This window comes from Sceloporus occidentalis, unplaced genomic scaffold (assembly GCF_023333645.1).
Source record: "Sceloporus occidentalis isolate IW3139 unplaced genomic scaffold, rSceOcc1.0.p SCAF_2, whole genome shotgun sequence".
In the NCBI taxonomy this organism is placed as follows: domain Eukaryota; kingdom Metazoa; phylum Chordata; class Lepidosauria; order Squamata; family Phrynosomatidae; genus Sceloporus; species Sceloporus occidentalis.
This window is the reverse complement of record NW_028316982.1, coordinates 2512777-2531629: the sequence shown is the minus strand read 5'-3', so window position 1 is coordinate 2531629 and position 18853 is coordinate 2512777. Positions and strand designations below refer to the sequence as shown.

The 18853-nt window shown below is 45.9% G+C and overlaps 1 protein-coding gene across 1 annotated transcript in view; it reads left to right on the top strand.

The window, feature by feature from the left end:
* Nucleotides 1–2225, top strand: part of LOC149317870 (cytochrome P450 2J2-like) — a 34258-nt gene extending 32033 nt beyond the window's left edge. Inside the window, exon 9 of the mRNA XM_089508597.1 lies at nucleotides 1498–2225. Coding sequence (XP_089364723.1) covers nucleotides 1498–1676 — 179 coding nt within the window. The 3' untranslated portion in view covers nucleotides 1677–2225. The remainder of the gene's footprint in view (nucleotides 1–1497) is intronic.
* Nucleotides 2226–18853: the final 16628 nt, after the last annotated feature.

The window sequence follows — 18853 nt, the reverse complement described above, 5'->3', positions numbered from 1 at the left end:
CAGTTCACACCATTATTACACAATATATATTTATTTCCTAGTCTCTGTTATTTAGATATGTTACTATTTTGCATGTGGAAAGTACTAATTTACTATTCTGGAAGCTTCACAACATACTTTCCTATTAAAATGCTCTAACTGGGGTTATTTTGTCATTACTTATGACAACAGAAATCTCTTTTATAGTGACTGGTGGCCCCACTCAATGGAAATTATCTCGCTATATCCCTGAGTTGGAAAATATGAGGCCTTTCAGATATTGTTAAACTATAACACCCATGAGCAAAATAATGCTCAAACATTTTCAACATAGACTGCAAACATATATGGAGAGAGAAATCCTTGAGGCGCAAGCAAAAGTCAGGAAAGGAAGAGGCACTAGGGACCACATTGCAAACATGTGATGGTTAATAGAGCGCACCAAGGAGTCTTAGAAGAAAATCAGCATGTGCTTTATAGACTATAGCAAAGCCTTTGACTGCATAGATAATGAAAAGCTAAGCATCACTCTAAAAGAAATGGAAGTGCCACTTTGATAGTCCCAATGAGAAATCCATACTCAGGTAAAGAGGCTACAGTAAGAACAGAATATAGAGAAAAAGGAGATGATCACATCCCAAATAACGCAACTTATCCCCAACGGGACAAAGTCGCTTTTCAGATTAATACCTGGTTTTACTGCATGTAAATCACTGCCGCTGGGCAATTGCAGCCCACCGGCATTTCGGGTCCCAGGTGCATTTTTCTGGCTGCTTTTACAAAACGGCAAGCTCCTGTTTTTGAAAAGCGGCCGGCTGAGCTTTCTGGGACCCAGGATACAGCCGGGTTGCGGTCACCCAGAGGCAGTTGTGATTTACATGTGATAAAACCAGGTATTAATCCGAAAAGTGACTTTATCCCGTCAGGGATACGTCATATTATTTGGGGTGCGATGATCTCCAAAGAGAGGTACCAACCCCAAGATTTATTCACAAACTTTTGCATCTAAAACCAAATGTTGCAGAGCTGTGTGAGGGGGTTGCCCCTCCTAAACCTAAAAGACCCCAACTCCCTTAAGGCCCCTCTGGCATAGTGAATTATGCACACTGTAGTTGGAAACATTTGGAGAACATCAGATTGCCTTTCTAACTTATTTGATGCAGTTGAAATCCTAATAAAAGGTGACTGTTGTTGCATGATACGCCAAGCAGGGATCTAATACCTGAAATCTGCTCCTGTTACAGGTACTGCTTGATGCATACACTTTATCTGCGTCACTATAATGTCAGGAGAAATAAACAAAAGGTGTAGAGATTTGTGAACAAGATATGGAGAGCCTTGCATGCAGACGTGATGTGAATTTAACTCTTCATTAGCTTTAATTGTGTAATACATTTGCATTCAATACTGGAGGTCAGGATGCTCCCTTTTAATCTACAACTCAGGAATCAGTAAACAAGTAAACATCCAAAACATGCAAACAAACCAGCTCTGAACTTTCTTTTTCCTTCTTTGCAGGCCATCGTGTGTGTTTAGGCGAGCAAATGGCGAAAGTTGAACTCTTCATTTTCTTCAGCAGCCTCCTTCAGGCTTTTAAATTCCAACCTCCAGAAGGAACAAAAGTCAATACAGAACCTGTGGTTGGAGGTGTAGCCATAATCCCACAACCTTACGAGATCTGTGCTATTCCTTATTAGATGTACAGGGGAAGGAATTTGCTTGAGGCAGGTTAAAAATGGACTTAACTGCAGAAGTTGGCTCTATTGGTGATTTCGCCTTGTCAGCCAGCATGATTCCAAGTGTTTAATTTTCTGCTTTGCTCCAACTTGGATATTTTCCTGTTTCCTGGGCCCATTCAGACTGGCCTTTTTGCACTGGAAGGAACTGGGAAGCTTCGATTTCCTCCTCCCCGAATCCTTCCGGAAGCAAGTGCTGACTACCAATCAGGGCATTTTAACCCTGAATGCTCTCTCAGAAAAAGCGGGTTAAATTGAAGGCGCCTTTCCTGTCAATCAAATTTAGTTCCACAATGGTCATAGGTGATGTTTCCTGCATTCATTGGTCCATCGGAAGTGTCCTTCCCCCTCCTTTTTAAAGAAAAACCCAGTATGTGCAGATGCTGTCAAATTAAAAACCTTGTGTGTGTGTGTGTTGTGGATATTTGGGTCAGTGTTTTCAACCCCCCAAATGCAAGCTAATGTCATCTCTGCATCCTGCATGTTCCCTCCTTGCCACCCCAGAATCCCTCATACACATGTAATAATAATAATAATAATAATAATAATAATAATAATAATAATAAATCCCTCACCTTGGAATGCCAGAAAAGGATGTGATGCCATGGATTCTTTGCTTTCCCTAGGCTATCCCTGAATTCCTTAGAGACAGTAGCAAAAGCATTCTGTATCAATTTGCCAAATTGGAAAGAGAAACATTGTAACATTTGCACTGTAGCATTTGCAAAGGGAAAAAAAAAACCTTTTGCAAAGTGCTCTTTGCAGCATTTCCTTTGCTGGAAGCGAGGAAATGAAAGGGAAAGGGAACAAGCAGCTAGCCACATTCTATCTGATATATATATCTACCTGAAGCAAAAACCATGCGCATAGACTGCCAAAGATAATTTTTAAAAAAATTAAAAAGGGGAAAGCTGCCTGGTGTGAGAGGGAGGCTTGCTCCGTCCTGTAGCCTCCCACTGACCAGCCCTGAATTGACCGTCTGTCCTGCCTCTTCCTTCTCCTCCTCCTGCTCCATTATCGAATGCCCTCCATGGCCCCCTTCTTCCCCCGGCTCTTTCATCCTCCTCCTCCTCCTCTGTCACTTCTCCAGTTCCCCCCTCTGCCCTCTCTCTGACTGCCCTCTGCAATCCCTGTCAGTCACCCCATTTCCCCCCTTTTGCTACTGTCACCCTTTGCCTCCTGCCACCTTGATCCCCCTTTTTGCATCCTTCCTCTGGCTCCTTCCTCCTCCTCCTCCTCCTCCTTCACCCCAATGAGGGGGAGGGAATGCTCTGCCCACTGCCCTCCCTCTGACCTAAATCCCTCCCATGAACTGGCCCCCATCATGACCGGGGGCAAGTTCATATTGGCAGAACCCGGGTTTTTTAAAAAGAGACGGCTTTTGCCCTGATTCCAAATGACAACACTAAGGAGCATTTGCCACGAAACGGTTGTGCATGCCTCAAAATTGATTGTGAGAGATTGGGGGCTAATATGAACTTCACATGCAAGAATCGATTCCTGAACCGGGGTAAAAGGTAGTCTGAATGGGCCCCCTGTTATACTACAGGTAATGTGTCCAGTATTAACAAAAGTCAAAGGAAAGATACAACACCTCAGTCTTTGTGAATGCAATTAGAGAACACCAGTCGAGTTGTTTCGGGTCTGCATTTGTGTGTCTACCTTGGCACTTTCAGAAATTTATAATGGCCATGTATTTTCTGTTTGATGTTCTAGTTTTTTGTGTGTGGTCATCTGTCCTTGGAGTCATTTTCCACCCCCTAAAATGTTTGTAGAAATGTGGTCCCTGTATTGTTTTGGAACATGTACAAAACGTGGCAAGATATCAGTCTCAGTAAATCATTTATACTACCTAACAATCCTGTTTTGTTCCCAACAGAATACTGTTCTCGATCTAGAATTGTTTCAGACTGGGGAAATAGCACCGCATCTGAAATAAAGAAAGGGCTAGATAATATTTTATATAAAGAATAGAGCCCCTAATGGAACAGAGCAAGCTCTGGGACATAATGCCAAACAGTTAATGTGATTTAGGAGTATTGCATCTAGATTTTAGGAGCACAGTGTCTAGATCAAGGGAGGTAATAGTGTCACTGTATTCTGTTTTGGTCAGGCCCCACCTGAAATAATTCTGTGTCCAGTTCTGGGCAAAACAATTCAAAAAGGACATTGAGAAACTGCAGCCAAAGGACTAAAATGGTGAAGAGTCTCCTATGAGGAGAGACTTAGGGAGCTGAGGATGTTTTTTCTGGAGAAGAGAAGGTAAAGGGGTGAGATGATAGAGCCCTGTTTAAGTATTTGAAGGAGTGTCACATTGAGGATGGAGCCAGCTTGTTTTCTGCTGCTCCAGAGAATAGGACCCAGAACAATGGATACAAGCTACAGGAGAAGAGATTCCAGCTCAACATTAGGAGGAACCTCTTGACAGTAAGGGCTATTCGAAATTGGAACACACTTCTTCCTCGGAGTGTAATGGAGTCTCCTTCTTTGGAGGTCTTTAAGCAGAGGCTGGATGGCCATCTCTCAGGATGCTTTGACTAAGATGTCCTGCATGGCAGAAGGGGGTTGGACTGGATGGCCCTGGGGGGCTCTTCCAACTCTATGAGTCTATGATTCTATGCATCTGGTTCTGCCCTCCTTCCCCGTTGGTGCAGGAGGGGTGAAGTCTAATGACAGAGCAGCAGGACGGCGAACGCATTCCCTTCGTAGGCAACACACACACACACACACACACACACCACCACCAGATGATACCCTAGCTAATAATGCCACTGGAGCTGAGGATAATAATAATAATAATAAATTTAATTTTTATCCCGCCTCTCCCAACAGATCGAAGCGGGTTACAACAATAAAATATAGAAATAAAATACATAGTTACATACAAAATAAATTACATAATTCTCTTATTCCCCAACAACATTATATCATACAGATTAAAATCACTAAAATAGACAAATTTAAAATTAAAGAGAGACATCTTGGGCAGTCATGAAACAATCTATGTCAGTGGGACTGGGATGATCAATCAGGGAAGGCCTAATGGAAGTGATCTGCCTTGTTGCAATGGCTATCTCTTCCGGCAGGCCATTCCACAATTTGGGAGTGGCAGATGAGAAGGTCCTCTGGATAACGCTTGTGAGTTGCAATGTCCACCACCCTGCTTTGGTCACTCCTATTTTAGTTACTACTTATCACCTAAGGCTCACTGATGGGGATCATGGCCTCTACCAAGGCACAAGAAGCTTGTCAAAATGAATCATTACCATTCTCTAAGCATTATAGCGGTTATCCAAAATTCATTTTGCAGTGACGTCTTTACTCAAGCCGAGCCAAAGATGCACTGGCTGCCAAAGCTCTTGGGCTTCAGTGGCGCCAACCCAGTGTCTCCTCAGCATAGTGTAAAAAGCTGCACGAGGACATTGCAGCCCGATAAGACTCAATCAAGGAAGCCCTGAGTTTGCAGGATCTGAGCAGGGCTGTCAATGATGATTTGGAAGTCTCTCATTCACAGCAGGGTGGCCATAGGTCAAAGTTGACTTGGCGGCAGCCAACAACTACCAACCTTTGTTATTCTTCAGTTTCTACTTTTTCATACAGTCATTAAAAATCTTTCATTTCCCCATGTATTTCTTTAGTTTGTATAATATATTATTTGCTTCATTGTTGTTGTTGTTGTTGTTGTTTGTCTTTGAATCATTTCTGACTTTTGGTGACCCCAAGGTGAACCTATCACAAGCTTTTCTTGGCGAGATTTGTTCAGAGTGGTTTCAGCTTCTCCTGACTCCGAGGCTTCCTACTGCTAAATAAATGCAACCATGCAGCTGCACTTTCCCTTTTGCTCCACAGAAGGGAGTGCCAGTTCCACCCAAATTTTTCTTTGAAAACCCCTTGGCACCCTTTCCTCCTTGTAACGCATTGCCATAGAAATCTAACTCCTCTTGCTTTCCATTTTCTCGGTTATATTTTCCTTACATTGTTCTTATGAGCCTTCTTTTGTTGGGGAGGAAGAGACATATACTTCTCCACATCTGGACTGACTCTGAACTGAAAGACGAAAGCAAGCTGGTGGGATTGGCACAGTTGTTTGACTGCAAAGGTTGGGGTCTTTGTGCATATGCATGTTCCTGTGCATGTGTGTTGTTTTGGGCCATGTGCTCATGCTCTCAGGGGGCATGGTTCCTGCTGAATTGCTCAAGGGCAGAGCTCTGTAGAGCAGCTGTCTCTGCCTCTGACAATAGGAAGACCAAAACAGGCATTTATTTTCTGGATAATGTGGGGAACCTTGGAAAGGAAACCTGAAAAGCTGTGCTCCTGACTGAACAGGAGGAAGATGAACATGGATGGTGACGGAGTTCTTGCAGCCTGGAGAAGAGAAGGTTAAGGGGTGATATGATAGCCCTCTTTAAATACTTGAAGGGATGTCATATTGAGGAGGGAGAAAGCTTGCTTTCTGCTGCTCCAGAGACTAGAATGCGGAACAATGGATGCAAACGAGATTCCACCTCAACATTAGGAGGAACTTCCTGACAGTCAAGGCAGTTCGACAGTGGAACACAAATCCCTCGGAGGGTAGTGAAATCTTCTTCCTTTGAGGTCTTTAAGTAGAGTCTGGATGGCCATCTGTCAGGGATGCTTTGATTGAGAGTTCCTGCATGACAGAAGGTTGGACTGGATGGCCCTTGCAGTCTCTTCCAACTCTATGATTCTATGATCTGTGCTATGCGTGTTTTTTTGCCAAAAGAGCTGCAAGGCTATAGCTGCAGCAAGTGCAAACCGATTGCCTTGTTGGAAGGGGAGATGTAGTTACATCTACACTTCAACTTATCAAAGAGGATGAATATATGCAAAGGGATATTGTAGAATCACTTGAGACTAACTGAGAGAAATGAGTTGTGGCAGAAGCTTTTGTAGATTTAGTCTGCTTCCTGGAGTGAATGAGTATCTAGCAACTGACTTTTATAAGCAGGCTGTATGAATAGCAATAGGAATGCAAAACTTGTGGGTATGGCGATGAGGTGAGAGGTTCAGTTTAAATAGCCGTTGCGATCTCAAAAACAACCTCTCCTAAATGCATCTGAAGAAGCGGACCTCAGTCTAGGAAAGCTCATGCTGCCAACTTCTTTCTTCCAATTAGTCTCAAAGGTGCTACAGTAAGATCTCTCCACGTACTGATTCTACAGACTAACATGGCTATATCTGTGAATTCCACCTCTCCTAAATGTTTACCATACAAATGTTGGGGACTCCAGTTCTTTTTAATGCTGTTCTTTTAATAGTTCTTTTAATACTGTAGTACTGTAATGGTGAAATAGAGATATAAAGAAATAGTGATATTAACCCCAATGACTAGGGTCGCTCTATCATGACTCCTTAAGTAATGACAAAAAGTGGGGACAGACTTCAAGGGTCTTGAGACTAGGGAGGTGGAAGGAGGGCAGAGAAGGATCCTCGCCCACGTCTGGCCGCTTCTGTGCCGCCGCTGTCGATGGAGAGCCGATGGTGAAGAGGCGGTTATGAAGTCTCGCCTTGGCCTCCACTTCAGTTGCAGAGAAGTCTGGATTTCTCAAGAAGTCTGCATGTTTGGCATCCGGAAAACTTTAGGTGGTGGTCTAGAGGCAAAGCATGCCAATCCAGCCCCAAGATTAGAAAGAACGGCTTTATCTTTATGGGAGGCAAGGTCCCAGTGCAATGGCTCTCTCTTTAAGATTCCCCTGTGAAGGCCAAAAGGCAGTCTCTTGAAATCCAAAACACATCTAGGGGTTTATGACCCCATCATGGCCAAAAAAGGGGGAGGTACCAGCCTGCAGATAGCTGCCCTAACATCTAAGACCACAAACAGCACAATGCAGGCCTAGGACTAACACCTTCCATTGCTTTCTCCTGTTTGCTTTAGAAAGAAGAAGCCAGTGTGACTTCGGAAGCTTGCAGCATGGAATTGTGCATTTGGGTTGGTCCAATAAAGGTATCATGGTTTGGATGTTATTACAAAACCAGATTGTTTTTTTGGGGGGAGGGGGGCACTTGTGATGTCAAAGGAGGCAAGCCCTGGAGATGTGGCTGTTGTTGTTGTTGTTGTTGTTGTTGTTGTTGTTGTTGTGTGAGCCTTCAAATCCTTTCCCTTATTATTATTATTATTATTATTATTGTTGTTGTTATTATTCCAATTTATGGAGACCTTCTTCTGCCATGCAGAAATACATAGGATCCTAGAGTTGGAAGGGACTACTAAGAGTAAGATAGTCCAATTCTCTGCTGCCATGCCAGAATACAGACAATTCTAGAGTTAGAAGGGACTACTAAGGGTCATATAGTCCTACCCTCTTTGGCCATGTAGGAATACATGGGATCCTAGAGCTGGAAGTTACTACTAAGGGTCATATAGACCAACCCTCGTCGGCCGTGCAGGAATACATAGGATCCTAGAGCTGGAAGTTATTACTAAAGGTCATATAGACTAACCCTCTTTGGCCATGCAGGAATACATAGGATCCTAGAGCTGGAGGTTACTACTAAGGGCCATATAGACCAACCCTCTTCGGCTGTGCAGGAATACATAGGATCCTAGAGCTGGAGGTTACTACTAAGGGCCATATAGACCAACCCTCTTCGGCTGTGCAGGAATACATAGGATCCTAGAGCTGGAGGTTACTACTAAGGGCCATATAGACCAACCCTCTTCGGCCGTGCAGGAATACATAGGATCCTAGAGCTGGAGGTTACTACTAAGGGCCATATAGACCAACCCTCTTCGGCCGTGCAGGAATACATAGGATCCTAGAGCTGGAGGTTACTACTAAGGGCCATATAGACCAACCCTCTTCGGCCGTGCAGGAATACATAGGATCCTAGAGCTGGAGGTTACTACTAAGGGCCATATAGACCAACCCTCTTCGGCTGTGCAGGAATACATAGGATCCTAGAGCTGGAGGTTACTACTAAGGGCCATATAGACCAACCCTCTTCGGCCGTGCAGGAATACATAGGATCCTAGAGCTGGAGGTTACTACTAAGGGCCATATAGACCAACCCTCTTCGGCTGTGCAGGAATACATAGGATCCTAGAGCTGGAGGTTACTACTAAGGGCCATATAGACCAACCCTCTTCGGCCGTGCAGGAATACAGATAATTCCAGAAAGTGGGAAGGGAAAGGATTAACTGGGATAACTAGGATAATTTGCAATGGAAAGAAGCTGAGGATGAAGGGGAAAAAAGAAAGAGAAACTGGTACATTATTAAAAGCAGGTGAGAAATTGGGAAGTCAGAAGGTTTGAAGGAAAAACACAGCAAAGTGCATGAACACAGAAATTACTATTTAACACAACAACTTTTATTATACAATAACAATAGTAGGACTGCCTTTTGCCAGCCTTTTTGGACTCTCTGCTGCTGGTTTTGCCTCCTTGGCCTGCTGCTGCTGGACTCATCAACAGGGAGCAGGTTCTTCATCATCCTCCCATTCTCTGCTGCAGATGGAAGGAAGGAAGGAAGGAAGGAAGGAAGGAAGGAAGGAAGGAAGGAAGGAAGGAAGAAAGGGGGAAAGGAGATTTCCCCCTGAGACTGGAGCTGCCTCCTGGGCAGAGAGGAGGGTGGCAGGAGCAGCAGGGCCATGCCAGTCTCAGGCAGCATCAGAGACCCATCCTCATCCTCTGCCTCTGGCTCCAGGAGTCTAGTCCTGGATTATTGGGAGCCCTCCTCTTTCATGGGAAGGGAGGGAGGGAGAGGGGAAGGGAAAAGGGGGGGAAAGGGAAGGGAGGAAGGGAAAGGAAGGAGGGAAGGAAGGGGGAAGGGGAAGAATGGAAGGGAGGAGGGGAAGGGGAAGAAGGGTGAAGGAGAAAGAGGGAAGGCAGGAGGGAAAGGAGAAGAAGAGAGGAAGGAGGGGAAGGAGGAGAAGGGAGGAAGGAGGGGAAGGAGAAGAAGGGAGGAAGGAGGGGAAGGAAGGAAACAAAAAGAGGGAAGGAAGGAAGGAAGGAAGGAAGGAAGGAAGGAAGGAAAGAAAAAGGGAAAGGGAATGAAAAAAGAAAAAGGAAGGAAGAAGGAAAGAAAGAAGGAAGGAAGGAAAGAAAGAAAGAAAGAAAGAAAGAAAGAAAGAAAGAAAGGAAATAAATGGGAGGGAGGAAGGAAGGAGTGAAAGAGTGATGGAAAGAAGGAAGGAAAGGGAAGGGAAGGGAAGGGAAGGGAGGGAGGGAGGGAGGGAGGGAGGGAGAAGAGAAGGAAGCAGGTAGAAAGGAAGGACGGGAAGGAAGGAGAGGAAGCAAGGAAGGGACCAGAACTTCTTTTTGGGTTTTATGGATATCTATTTTATAATAAATTAAACTCTAAGAAGCACTTTAATTATCATTATACAATCGGCCCTTCTTATACAAAGATTTTTTATACATGGATTCAAGCATCCATGGTTTGAAAATGTTCAAAAAAAGTATAAATTTCAAATATCAAACCTGGATGTTCTATTTTTTTTATAAGGGACACCATTTTGCTGTCATTATATTGAATGGGACTTGAGCATCCATGGATTTTGGGATCCACGGTGGGTCCTGGAACCAAACCCCAGAGTATAACAAGAGTCCACTGTATCAGGCACTGACTATTAAGAATATTGGTTGAATATTAAAGCTAAATGTTGTCCAGTCCTCCCGAAACGGGCCTCCATAAAGGAAGCTTTAGGTAACCGGGTTTAGCTAAGCCAAGGAAAATGGGGAACGCATGAAGATCTGATGGATCAAAAGGGCCAAAGACATACAAATGAAGCCACAAGAGCCATTGATATCAGAAGGCCTTGGCTGTACCTGGTTTACTTATAGACAGATTAGAGGAAGGTTTATAATGGATGTGAAGACTTTAGCAATTGGCGAAGCGGATATGGAATTGGGGGGAAATGGTTCATTCAGAAGATAATCATAGAATCAAGATTTATTACAAAATGTTATTAAAAATTGAATTAGTGGATGAACAAGTCAAAACCCAGATGGTGAAATGGGCGCAAGATTTGGGACAAAATATAGATTTTGCTCAGAAATGGAAAATGAAGACCATAAATAATGGAAAGGACTGGTTGATAAAATGGTATGATGTTCTAGAAACTGATAAATTAAGACATTTCTTAAAGAAGAATTCAATGAATCCATTTGAAAAGCAATGGGAACCTTTGATAAAATGTTTAAAAACAGAACGGGGAAAAGACTTCATTTTTGGACTGGAGTGATAAAGATATTTGGAAAACAGTGACTATACCGGCTTAAAGCATCCACAAACAGATGGACTTTACAATCCTGTCTGGGATTGGAGATACTTCTTGCAAATGGAGCATGTTTCCTTTGAGATTGTAAGGAATCTATTTCGCTGTGAATAATGTCTGGAGACCTCACTGAATACTAGAAGGCAGGAGACCTCCAGAAAAAGAAGGAAGAGGAGATATGGCTTAGACCTAGAAGGAGATTTCTCTATTGCTTGTTAGGAAAGAAGATGAATTGTATGTCTGTGTTTACATTTGATATATGATTTCTTTTTAAAAAATGTAGTAAAAAATATATTTTAAAAAAGAAAGGAAGGAAGAAGTGGATGAAGGAGAAGAGGAAAGAGGAAGCGGAGGAAGGAAAGCAAGAGGAGGAAGAAGAGGAAAGGAGGAAGGAGAGGAAAGAGGAGGAAAGAGAGGAAAGAGGAGGAAGGAGATGAAGGGAAGGAAAGAGGGAGAGGAAAGAGGGAGAGGAAAGAGGGAGAGGAAAGAGGGAGAGGAAAGAGGGAGAGGAAAGAGGGAAAGGGAAGAGGGAGAGGAAAAAGGGAGAGGAAAGAGGAGGAAGGGGTGGAAGCAGGTGCTTAGGGGAGCCCGGTCAACTGACCAGCAGTGGCAGGATGGAAGGGCATGGTGGGCAGGGGCTGCTGGGAGATGTAGTGCTCTCTTCCTTCCTTCCTTCCTTGGTTGAGCTCAAAGCACCCGGCTGGACTCTGGGAGTTGGAGCCCCAGAGCGATCCGGCTTTGGGTGCTAGCTCTCCCCTCGTCTTCTCCATTGCAGAGCTGCGTCCCGTCACTTGAACCCGGGACAGGCAGCTCGTCCTGGACGGGACATTTTCAGCCTGGGTGGAACCGGTGGGATTGTCCCGCCCCAAATGGTGAAATGTCTGCATCCAATGTCCGCGTGGCACAGCGAGGAAAGACGTGATGGAATCTTCTCTCCTTGGCCAGAGGCAGCAGAGAGTCCTAAGATGACGAGGGTCCTTTGGACACCCTTTGGCTCTTGTGGAGGGGTGCCAGGTATGCCAGTTTTATTTCCCCAGGTTTCTAGGGCTTCTTCGAAGGCCCTGGGCAGCTGGCATCCCCTGGGCTTGAGATACCCGGCTTCGTTGGCTTGTGCGTGGTCTCTCCACAGCCGCCAAGTCCTGGTCAGAGGCCACTTGCGCTCTTGGCCTTCCTCCGCTCTGGCCAGCTGCCACCTCTTGCTGAGGGATTTGGGGCAGGTGGGGCTGGACCCTGCTGAAAAAGTCCTCCATTACTTGGAGCACGGAGGCCAAGGTCTGTGCGCTGTCTTTGCCCTCACGCATCTTCACCTGGACTCCGCTCTTAAAGTCCTCCAGGGCTTGAGATATAGACAGCAAGTTCTGCCTGTTTTCCCGGTGTTCCGCCATGTTGATGGGCCAAGCCTGAGCGAAGAGAGGCACCTGGGAGAATGAAAATGGTGTCATACTCTGCTCCCAGAACATGGACATGGTTTCTGACTCAGGGTCAGAAGTGGCGGCCCTGCGACTGAAGGAGTGGACATGCCGGGAGCAGCCTCTGATGCACTGGACATGACTAAACTTACAACTGAAGCAGTGGACCTGCTGGGACCTAATGCTGAAGGAGTGGACATGCTAGGGCATGATGGGACCTGATGCTGAAGGAAGGAGTGGACATGCTAGGACATAATGGGACCTGCGACTGAAGGGTGGACATGCTGGGACCAGCCTCTGGACATGACCGGACTTGTAACTGAAGCCAGTAGACATGGACTTACCGTGGCATTTGATTCTTGAACCAATTCCAGGTACCGGTTCAAAAAAAACACGTGGTTCCCACTATGTTTGCGCCGGTTCCAGGAATCAGTTTGGGAATCGGCAAGTGGCGAGGGGAAGCTTGATGGCTCATCCTGTCACTGGCTTCTCCTGGCCCCAAAATCCCCAGTCCAGCCTCCTTACCAGCTTCTTTGGCCTCTGACCGGGTTCCCTGCAACCTGTTTTAAAACTTCCTGCAGCTGAGGAAGCCGGAAGAAGGCCTCAGAGATGCCGGGGGAAAGCCAGGAAGGAGGTTGCAAGGCTTCCGGCTTCTCTGCCACCTCCTTCTGGCCTCTCCTGTGTGTGTGTGTGGGGGGGGGGGGGGGATTTAAAATAAGGCGCATGGAAGCCAGTCAGTGGCCAAAGAAGCCAGTAAGGAGGCTGGACCTATGATTTGGGGGCCAAGAGAGGCCGTGGGCCAGGCTGCCGGCAGGAACCAGGGTGGATTCAAATCCGATTCGAACTTGCCTGGTTCCCACTTGGGCTGAATCGGTTTATTTCAATCCAGCCCAAAAAACTGCAAAAACCCAGGATCTTTTTGATGCTGGTTAACTGGGCAAAAATGGGCAAACTGCCTGGTCCCCCTTTCTGAATCGATTTCTAAAATCGGATTCAGTGGGAACCTTTAACCCAGGCCCCAATCCCGATTTAAACGTAGTGGGAACAAGGCCCAGGGACTTGCAATTGAAGCAGTGGACAATATGCTTGGACCTGCTGAGAGTGACCTGGGACTGAAGCAGCTGCAGACATGTTAGGACTTGCAACTGAAGCCATGGAAACGCTGGGACCTGTTGCGAATGATGCGGTGGACATGCTGGGACCCACTGGACCTGCTGCTTTCTCTGCCCCACCAGGGATAGGTACATATGATCATCTCATGCACACTGTATACTGAAATAGGCTGGGATTCTCTAATTGCAGTCCATTTGAGGCAGACGTAGGCTGCATCCATACTGCATGAATAATCTAGTTCAACACCACTTTAACCGCCATGGCTCATGGCTATGGAATTGTAGTTTATTTTGGCACCAGGGCTCTCTGACCAAAAAAGCGGAATGTCTCACAAAACTGCAGTTCCCAGAATGCCATAGCATTGAACAATGTCAGTTAAAGCAGCACTGTCAAACGGCATTAATTCTGCAGTGTAGACACAGCCAGAGAAAGAAAGAAGAGCAAATAGGATTCCTTACTCCTCTGCTCCATAGCTAGCCCTGGGTGAAGTTATGGGACGAAGACTGCGATGGAGAATCCCAGCCATCCTCACTCAACGAATGTGAGACGAAGCCAGAAGGATCACCCATCATCCCCGTGAATCCAAAAGCCCCTCTGCTTTGACCTTCCAAGCCCAGGCCCCATTGCAACGCTCAAGGGCACCTAGCCCTTGCTTTCCCTGACTCCAGTCCAAAACCACACTGCAGAAATAATCCTGTTTGAGATCGCTTTAACCGCTGGCTCAATTCTGGGAAGCGTTGTTCTGTGAGATATTGAGCCTTCTCTTTGTAGTCTGGTGCCACAACAAACTACAGTCCCCAGGATTCCCTAGCGCTGAGCCCAAGCAGTTAAAGTAGTCTCAAACTGGATTATTTCTTCAGTGTGTTTTGGACCTCCGTAAGCACAACCGAAGCGGTGATGCCCATGAACGTGAACATACACTCTGCTCTGGCTCTGCTCTATCCAAGCTGTCCAAGGCGTTGAACCCTTTTCTCCAAAGATGGAGATCGAAGACCGTGGGCAATGCTTACCTCTGTCTGTGTGCCACGGTTCTTTCTACGAATGAGGGAAGGGGTCATTCTGAGCAGCCAAAGTATAGCGCAGAATTGTATGAGAGGTACGGCAAAGAGGGTGATGAAAAGCCAGACATTTTCTGGTTGCTTTTCCCACCAAATCCACAGGTTCCCCAATGGGTCATCCAGACACATCCACAGGCTCCTCAATGGGTCATCCAGACACATCCACGGGCTCCTCAATGGGTCATCCAGACACATCCACAGGCTCTTCAATGGCTTAGTCACCCTCATCCACAGGCTCTTCAATGGCTTAGTCACCCCCTTCCAGGAACACCCAAATTCATTTCCACTACAAGAGCAGAAGGTCCCTTGGCGGGTCTGTTGGCAAAAACGTTCTCCGTCCACAGTGGGGAAGACCAAAAAGGCCAGAGCCAGGAGAGCAAACAGACTGGAGCCAGCCATGTTGAGATCTCAGAGCCCAACTGCCCAAGTGGATGCATTCTGGAACCTTTGCAGCCATGTAACTGACCTCCCATTGTGAGTTCCTATGATCCATTGTGAGTTCTGCTGAGCTGTCATGGTTGACTCAGAGATATAGAGCCTTGTTAGTCTGTAAAATCAGTGTCTCGCAGCACCTTTGAGACTAACTGAAAGAAAGAAGTTGGCAGCAGGAGCTTTCCAATTGCATAAGGCCACTATGACCACGATGTTGATATCTGTTCTGATAGCATAAGACCGTAACATCTGTTTTATTGAATTGATAAAATATGTTCCAGCATTGTACAGTGGGCCCTTGGTATCCACTGGGTTTGGTTCCAAAATCCACATTCAAGATGCTCAAGTCCAGTTGCAGCGGTCCTTCCTTCTCCACAGATTCTCCTAAACAAACCAACTTATTTTTATGTTGATGTGTTGCCTGTATTTCTAGCCTGCTTTTCTCCTGGGTCAGGCTATTGGCTAGGAAGGGCTGATCTGAGGCAGAGAAGAAGGGAAACTCTCTTTCTCTGTGGCCACAAGGGTCACAAGATGGGAGACTTAGTGTCCGTGCCATTTATCAGGATTTGCGGAATTAGCAAAAGCATCCTTCCTCCAGACTTTCAAGCAGAGCACTCCTTAGCGCTGTGTCTACGTCGCATGGCATCCCATTATTAGATCAGTTTCATACCAGCTGAGCCTCCATCCTATGGACTCCTGGGATTTGCAGTTTTGTATGATATTTCATCCTTCTCTCTCAGAGAGCCACAGCAAACTACTGCACATCCCAGGATTTCTATCAGATGGAGCCACGGCACCTAAACCAGTGTCAAGCTACATTATTTCTACAGTGCAGACGCGCCCAAAGTTAAACCCACACTGGAAACGTGGGCTGTATCTACACTGTGGAAACGAATGCAGTTTGACGCTGCTTCAAGCACCGTGGCTCAGTGCTACAGAAAGCCTGAGATTCATAGTTTTTATGAGATGGCTTTGGTGCCACAGCAAACTGGGCATCCCAGCATTTCCATAGGATGGAGCCGTGGCAGTTAAAGTGGTGTCAGGCTGCATTGATTCTGCAGTGTGGCCGCAACCTGGGCTTGAAATGGAATTGCTGCTGAGGGCATTTCCCATTGACAGCTCAGTTCCCAAAGAGCGATTCTGGCCGGCCAGAACCGCTGGGGCTCTTAAATGGCTGGTCCAATCCGGAAGCTGAAATGGATGAAGGCACCTCAGATATCAGGCAAAGGTTGTTCACCCCTCCCTCGCACTCGGCACATGGCCAGAGGCCTCTTTGCGACTCTATTGTGGTTCCATCAAATTTCAGACCAAGTGCTTTGAAGTTGTTTCCAACTTATCAGGGGGCTTCCTTGGCATCTTTCTTGGGGGGGGGGGGGTCTTTGCCATGGCTATTCTCTGAGGCTGAGAGAGTGTGGCTTGCCCAGCGTCACCCACTGGGTTTCCATGGCCGAGCCAGGATTTGAACCCTGGCCTCTCAACCTCCTAGTCCAATACCACATTGGCAGACTGAATCCTCTTTCTCCTTCTGCTTTGCACAAATATCTCCTTTATTTTGGGAGAGATTTCCCCACTTGGGACAGATGGTTTGGACTTCCAGAATTCTTGACCATTAGCCATTGAGATACATACATACATACATACAAAAATTTATTTGTATCCTACCCCTCTGAGAACAAATATATATCTTTATTTGTTGTTGTATGGCCTTCAATTCATTTCTGACAAATGGCGACCCTAAGGCAGACCTGTCCTGAGGGTCCTTGGCAAGATTTGTCAGAGGGGCTTTGCCATTGCCTTCCCTTGAGGCTGAGAGAGTGTGACTTATCCATGGTCACCCAGTGGGTTTCCATGGCCGATGTGGTCCCCATGTTGATCTGAAAGGCTATACCTGCGGCAAGTGCAAACCGATTGCCTTGTTGGAAGGGGAGGTGTAGTTGTTTGAGGCCCATGTATCTACACTTCAACTTATCAAGGAGGATGAATGTATGCAATGGGACCTTGTAGCATCCTTTGAGACTAACTGAGAGAAAGAAATTGTGGCAGAAGCTTTTGTAGATTTAGGGATTTTCAGATCGGTGTTAAGGTCAACCTGGAGGCTGAGTCAGGGCATCGTATCCACATGATGCCTGCCCCGACTTCACCCCCTATGTACCATGATGCTGCATACTGCTCCACATGGTGTGCAGCATCAAAGCACTCCTCTAGCATGACGCAGCACCAAAGGAGCCCTGTATAACTGTGGTGCCGCAGCTATCACACCAGGAAAGGTTGGATCGGGGACATGACATGCAATTTCCACAGCTCCAATCCAGCTAGGAAAGGGGTGGCCCTATGCCTCCCCTGGAAGCGCAGGATTGGGGGCACACTAACTGCACACGCAGCCCTGTGTCCCCAATCTGGCGTTTTTCTGGGCCAAAGAGAAGTGGCCCAGAAAAGGGTGCCCTTGAGGCTCATGCCCGCTGGAACCCCGACCCTAAAGAGGAGAAAGGGACGGTGATATGTCCTGTGCGATGTGCTATTTGGATGTATTGCACTGTTTGCACAGGATACGTCATGGATGTGCGCACCATGTGGGGCCACACAATCATGGTGGCACCCACACGTACTAGGGTTAGGGAGCATGCGGTTTCTGCACACTCCCTATCCCTAGTATTGGCGGCTGCATGCCGCTTTTGGCCCATGTGTACCAGGCCTTAGTCTGCTTCCTGGAGTGAATGAATATCTAGCAACTGACTTTTATAAGCAGGCTGTATGAATAGCAATAGGAATGCAAAACTTGTGGGTATGGCGATGAGGTGAGAGGTTCAGTTTAAATAGCCGTTGCGATCTCAAAAACAACCTCTCCTAAATGCATCTGAAGAAGCGGACCTCAGTCTAGGAAAGCTCATGCTGCCAACTTCTTTCTTCCAATTAGTCTCAAAGGTGCTACAGTAAGATCTCTCCACGTACTGATTCTACAGACTAACATGGCTATATCTGTGAATTCCACCTCTCCTAAATGTTTACCATACAAATGTTGGGGACTCCAGTTCTTTTTAATGCTGTTCTTTTAATAGTTCTTTTAATACTGTAGTACTGTAGTGGCAAAATAGAGATATAGAGAAATAGAGATATTAACCCCGATAGATCAGTTTGTTTGTTTGTTTGTTTGTTTGTTTGTTTTTTTCCAGGACTTTTGTCCTGCCCTTCTCCCACAATAAGCTTCAAGGCGGGTTACAATATTTTTAAAAGAGAGAGCTAAAACATTGATTACAAAGGTAAAAAAAATTAAATACTACCAAGCTTAAAACATCGGTTAAAGACAGACTAGTTCAAAAGAGCAAAAACCATTAAAACAGTAAAACAGCACACCACAGTTGCTTTGGTTTCCTTTAATACAATGGGTACGTGGTCATTCTTATAGCAAATGTCCACCTCCAATGCCATCAGTCAATGCTTTTGCAGAAGGTTTGTGCCATCAGTCAATGCTTTTGCAGAAGGGTTTCATTGGGGCCTTGCCATTCAACAACAGAACAATACACAGATTAACATGGAAATCACTCATTCCAACCCAGGGTCACACGGTGGATAGATAGATAGATAGATAGATAGATAGATAGATAGATAGATAGAGATATATATTCCAGTGTCTTCCATGCCCGCATGTGAAGATGGCATCTGAAGATCACCACAGATGATCATCACAAACTCTTCGAGAACATGGCCACATAGCCTGAAAAACCCACAAAAACCCATGGATGCTGGCTATGAAAGCCTTTGGAGTTTATCAGGCACGAGTTTTGGGTGATTTTTCCTGCCTATCGCGCAATGTTAGCGTCACCAACGTTGAGCAATAATGTGAAAGCGCGATGTACTTCCAGACGCCATTCATTTCTATGGGAGCCCAT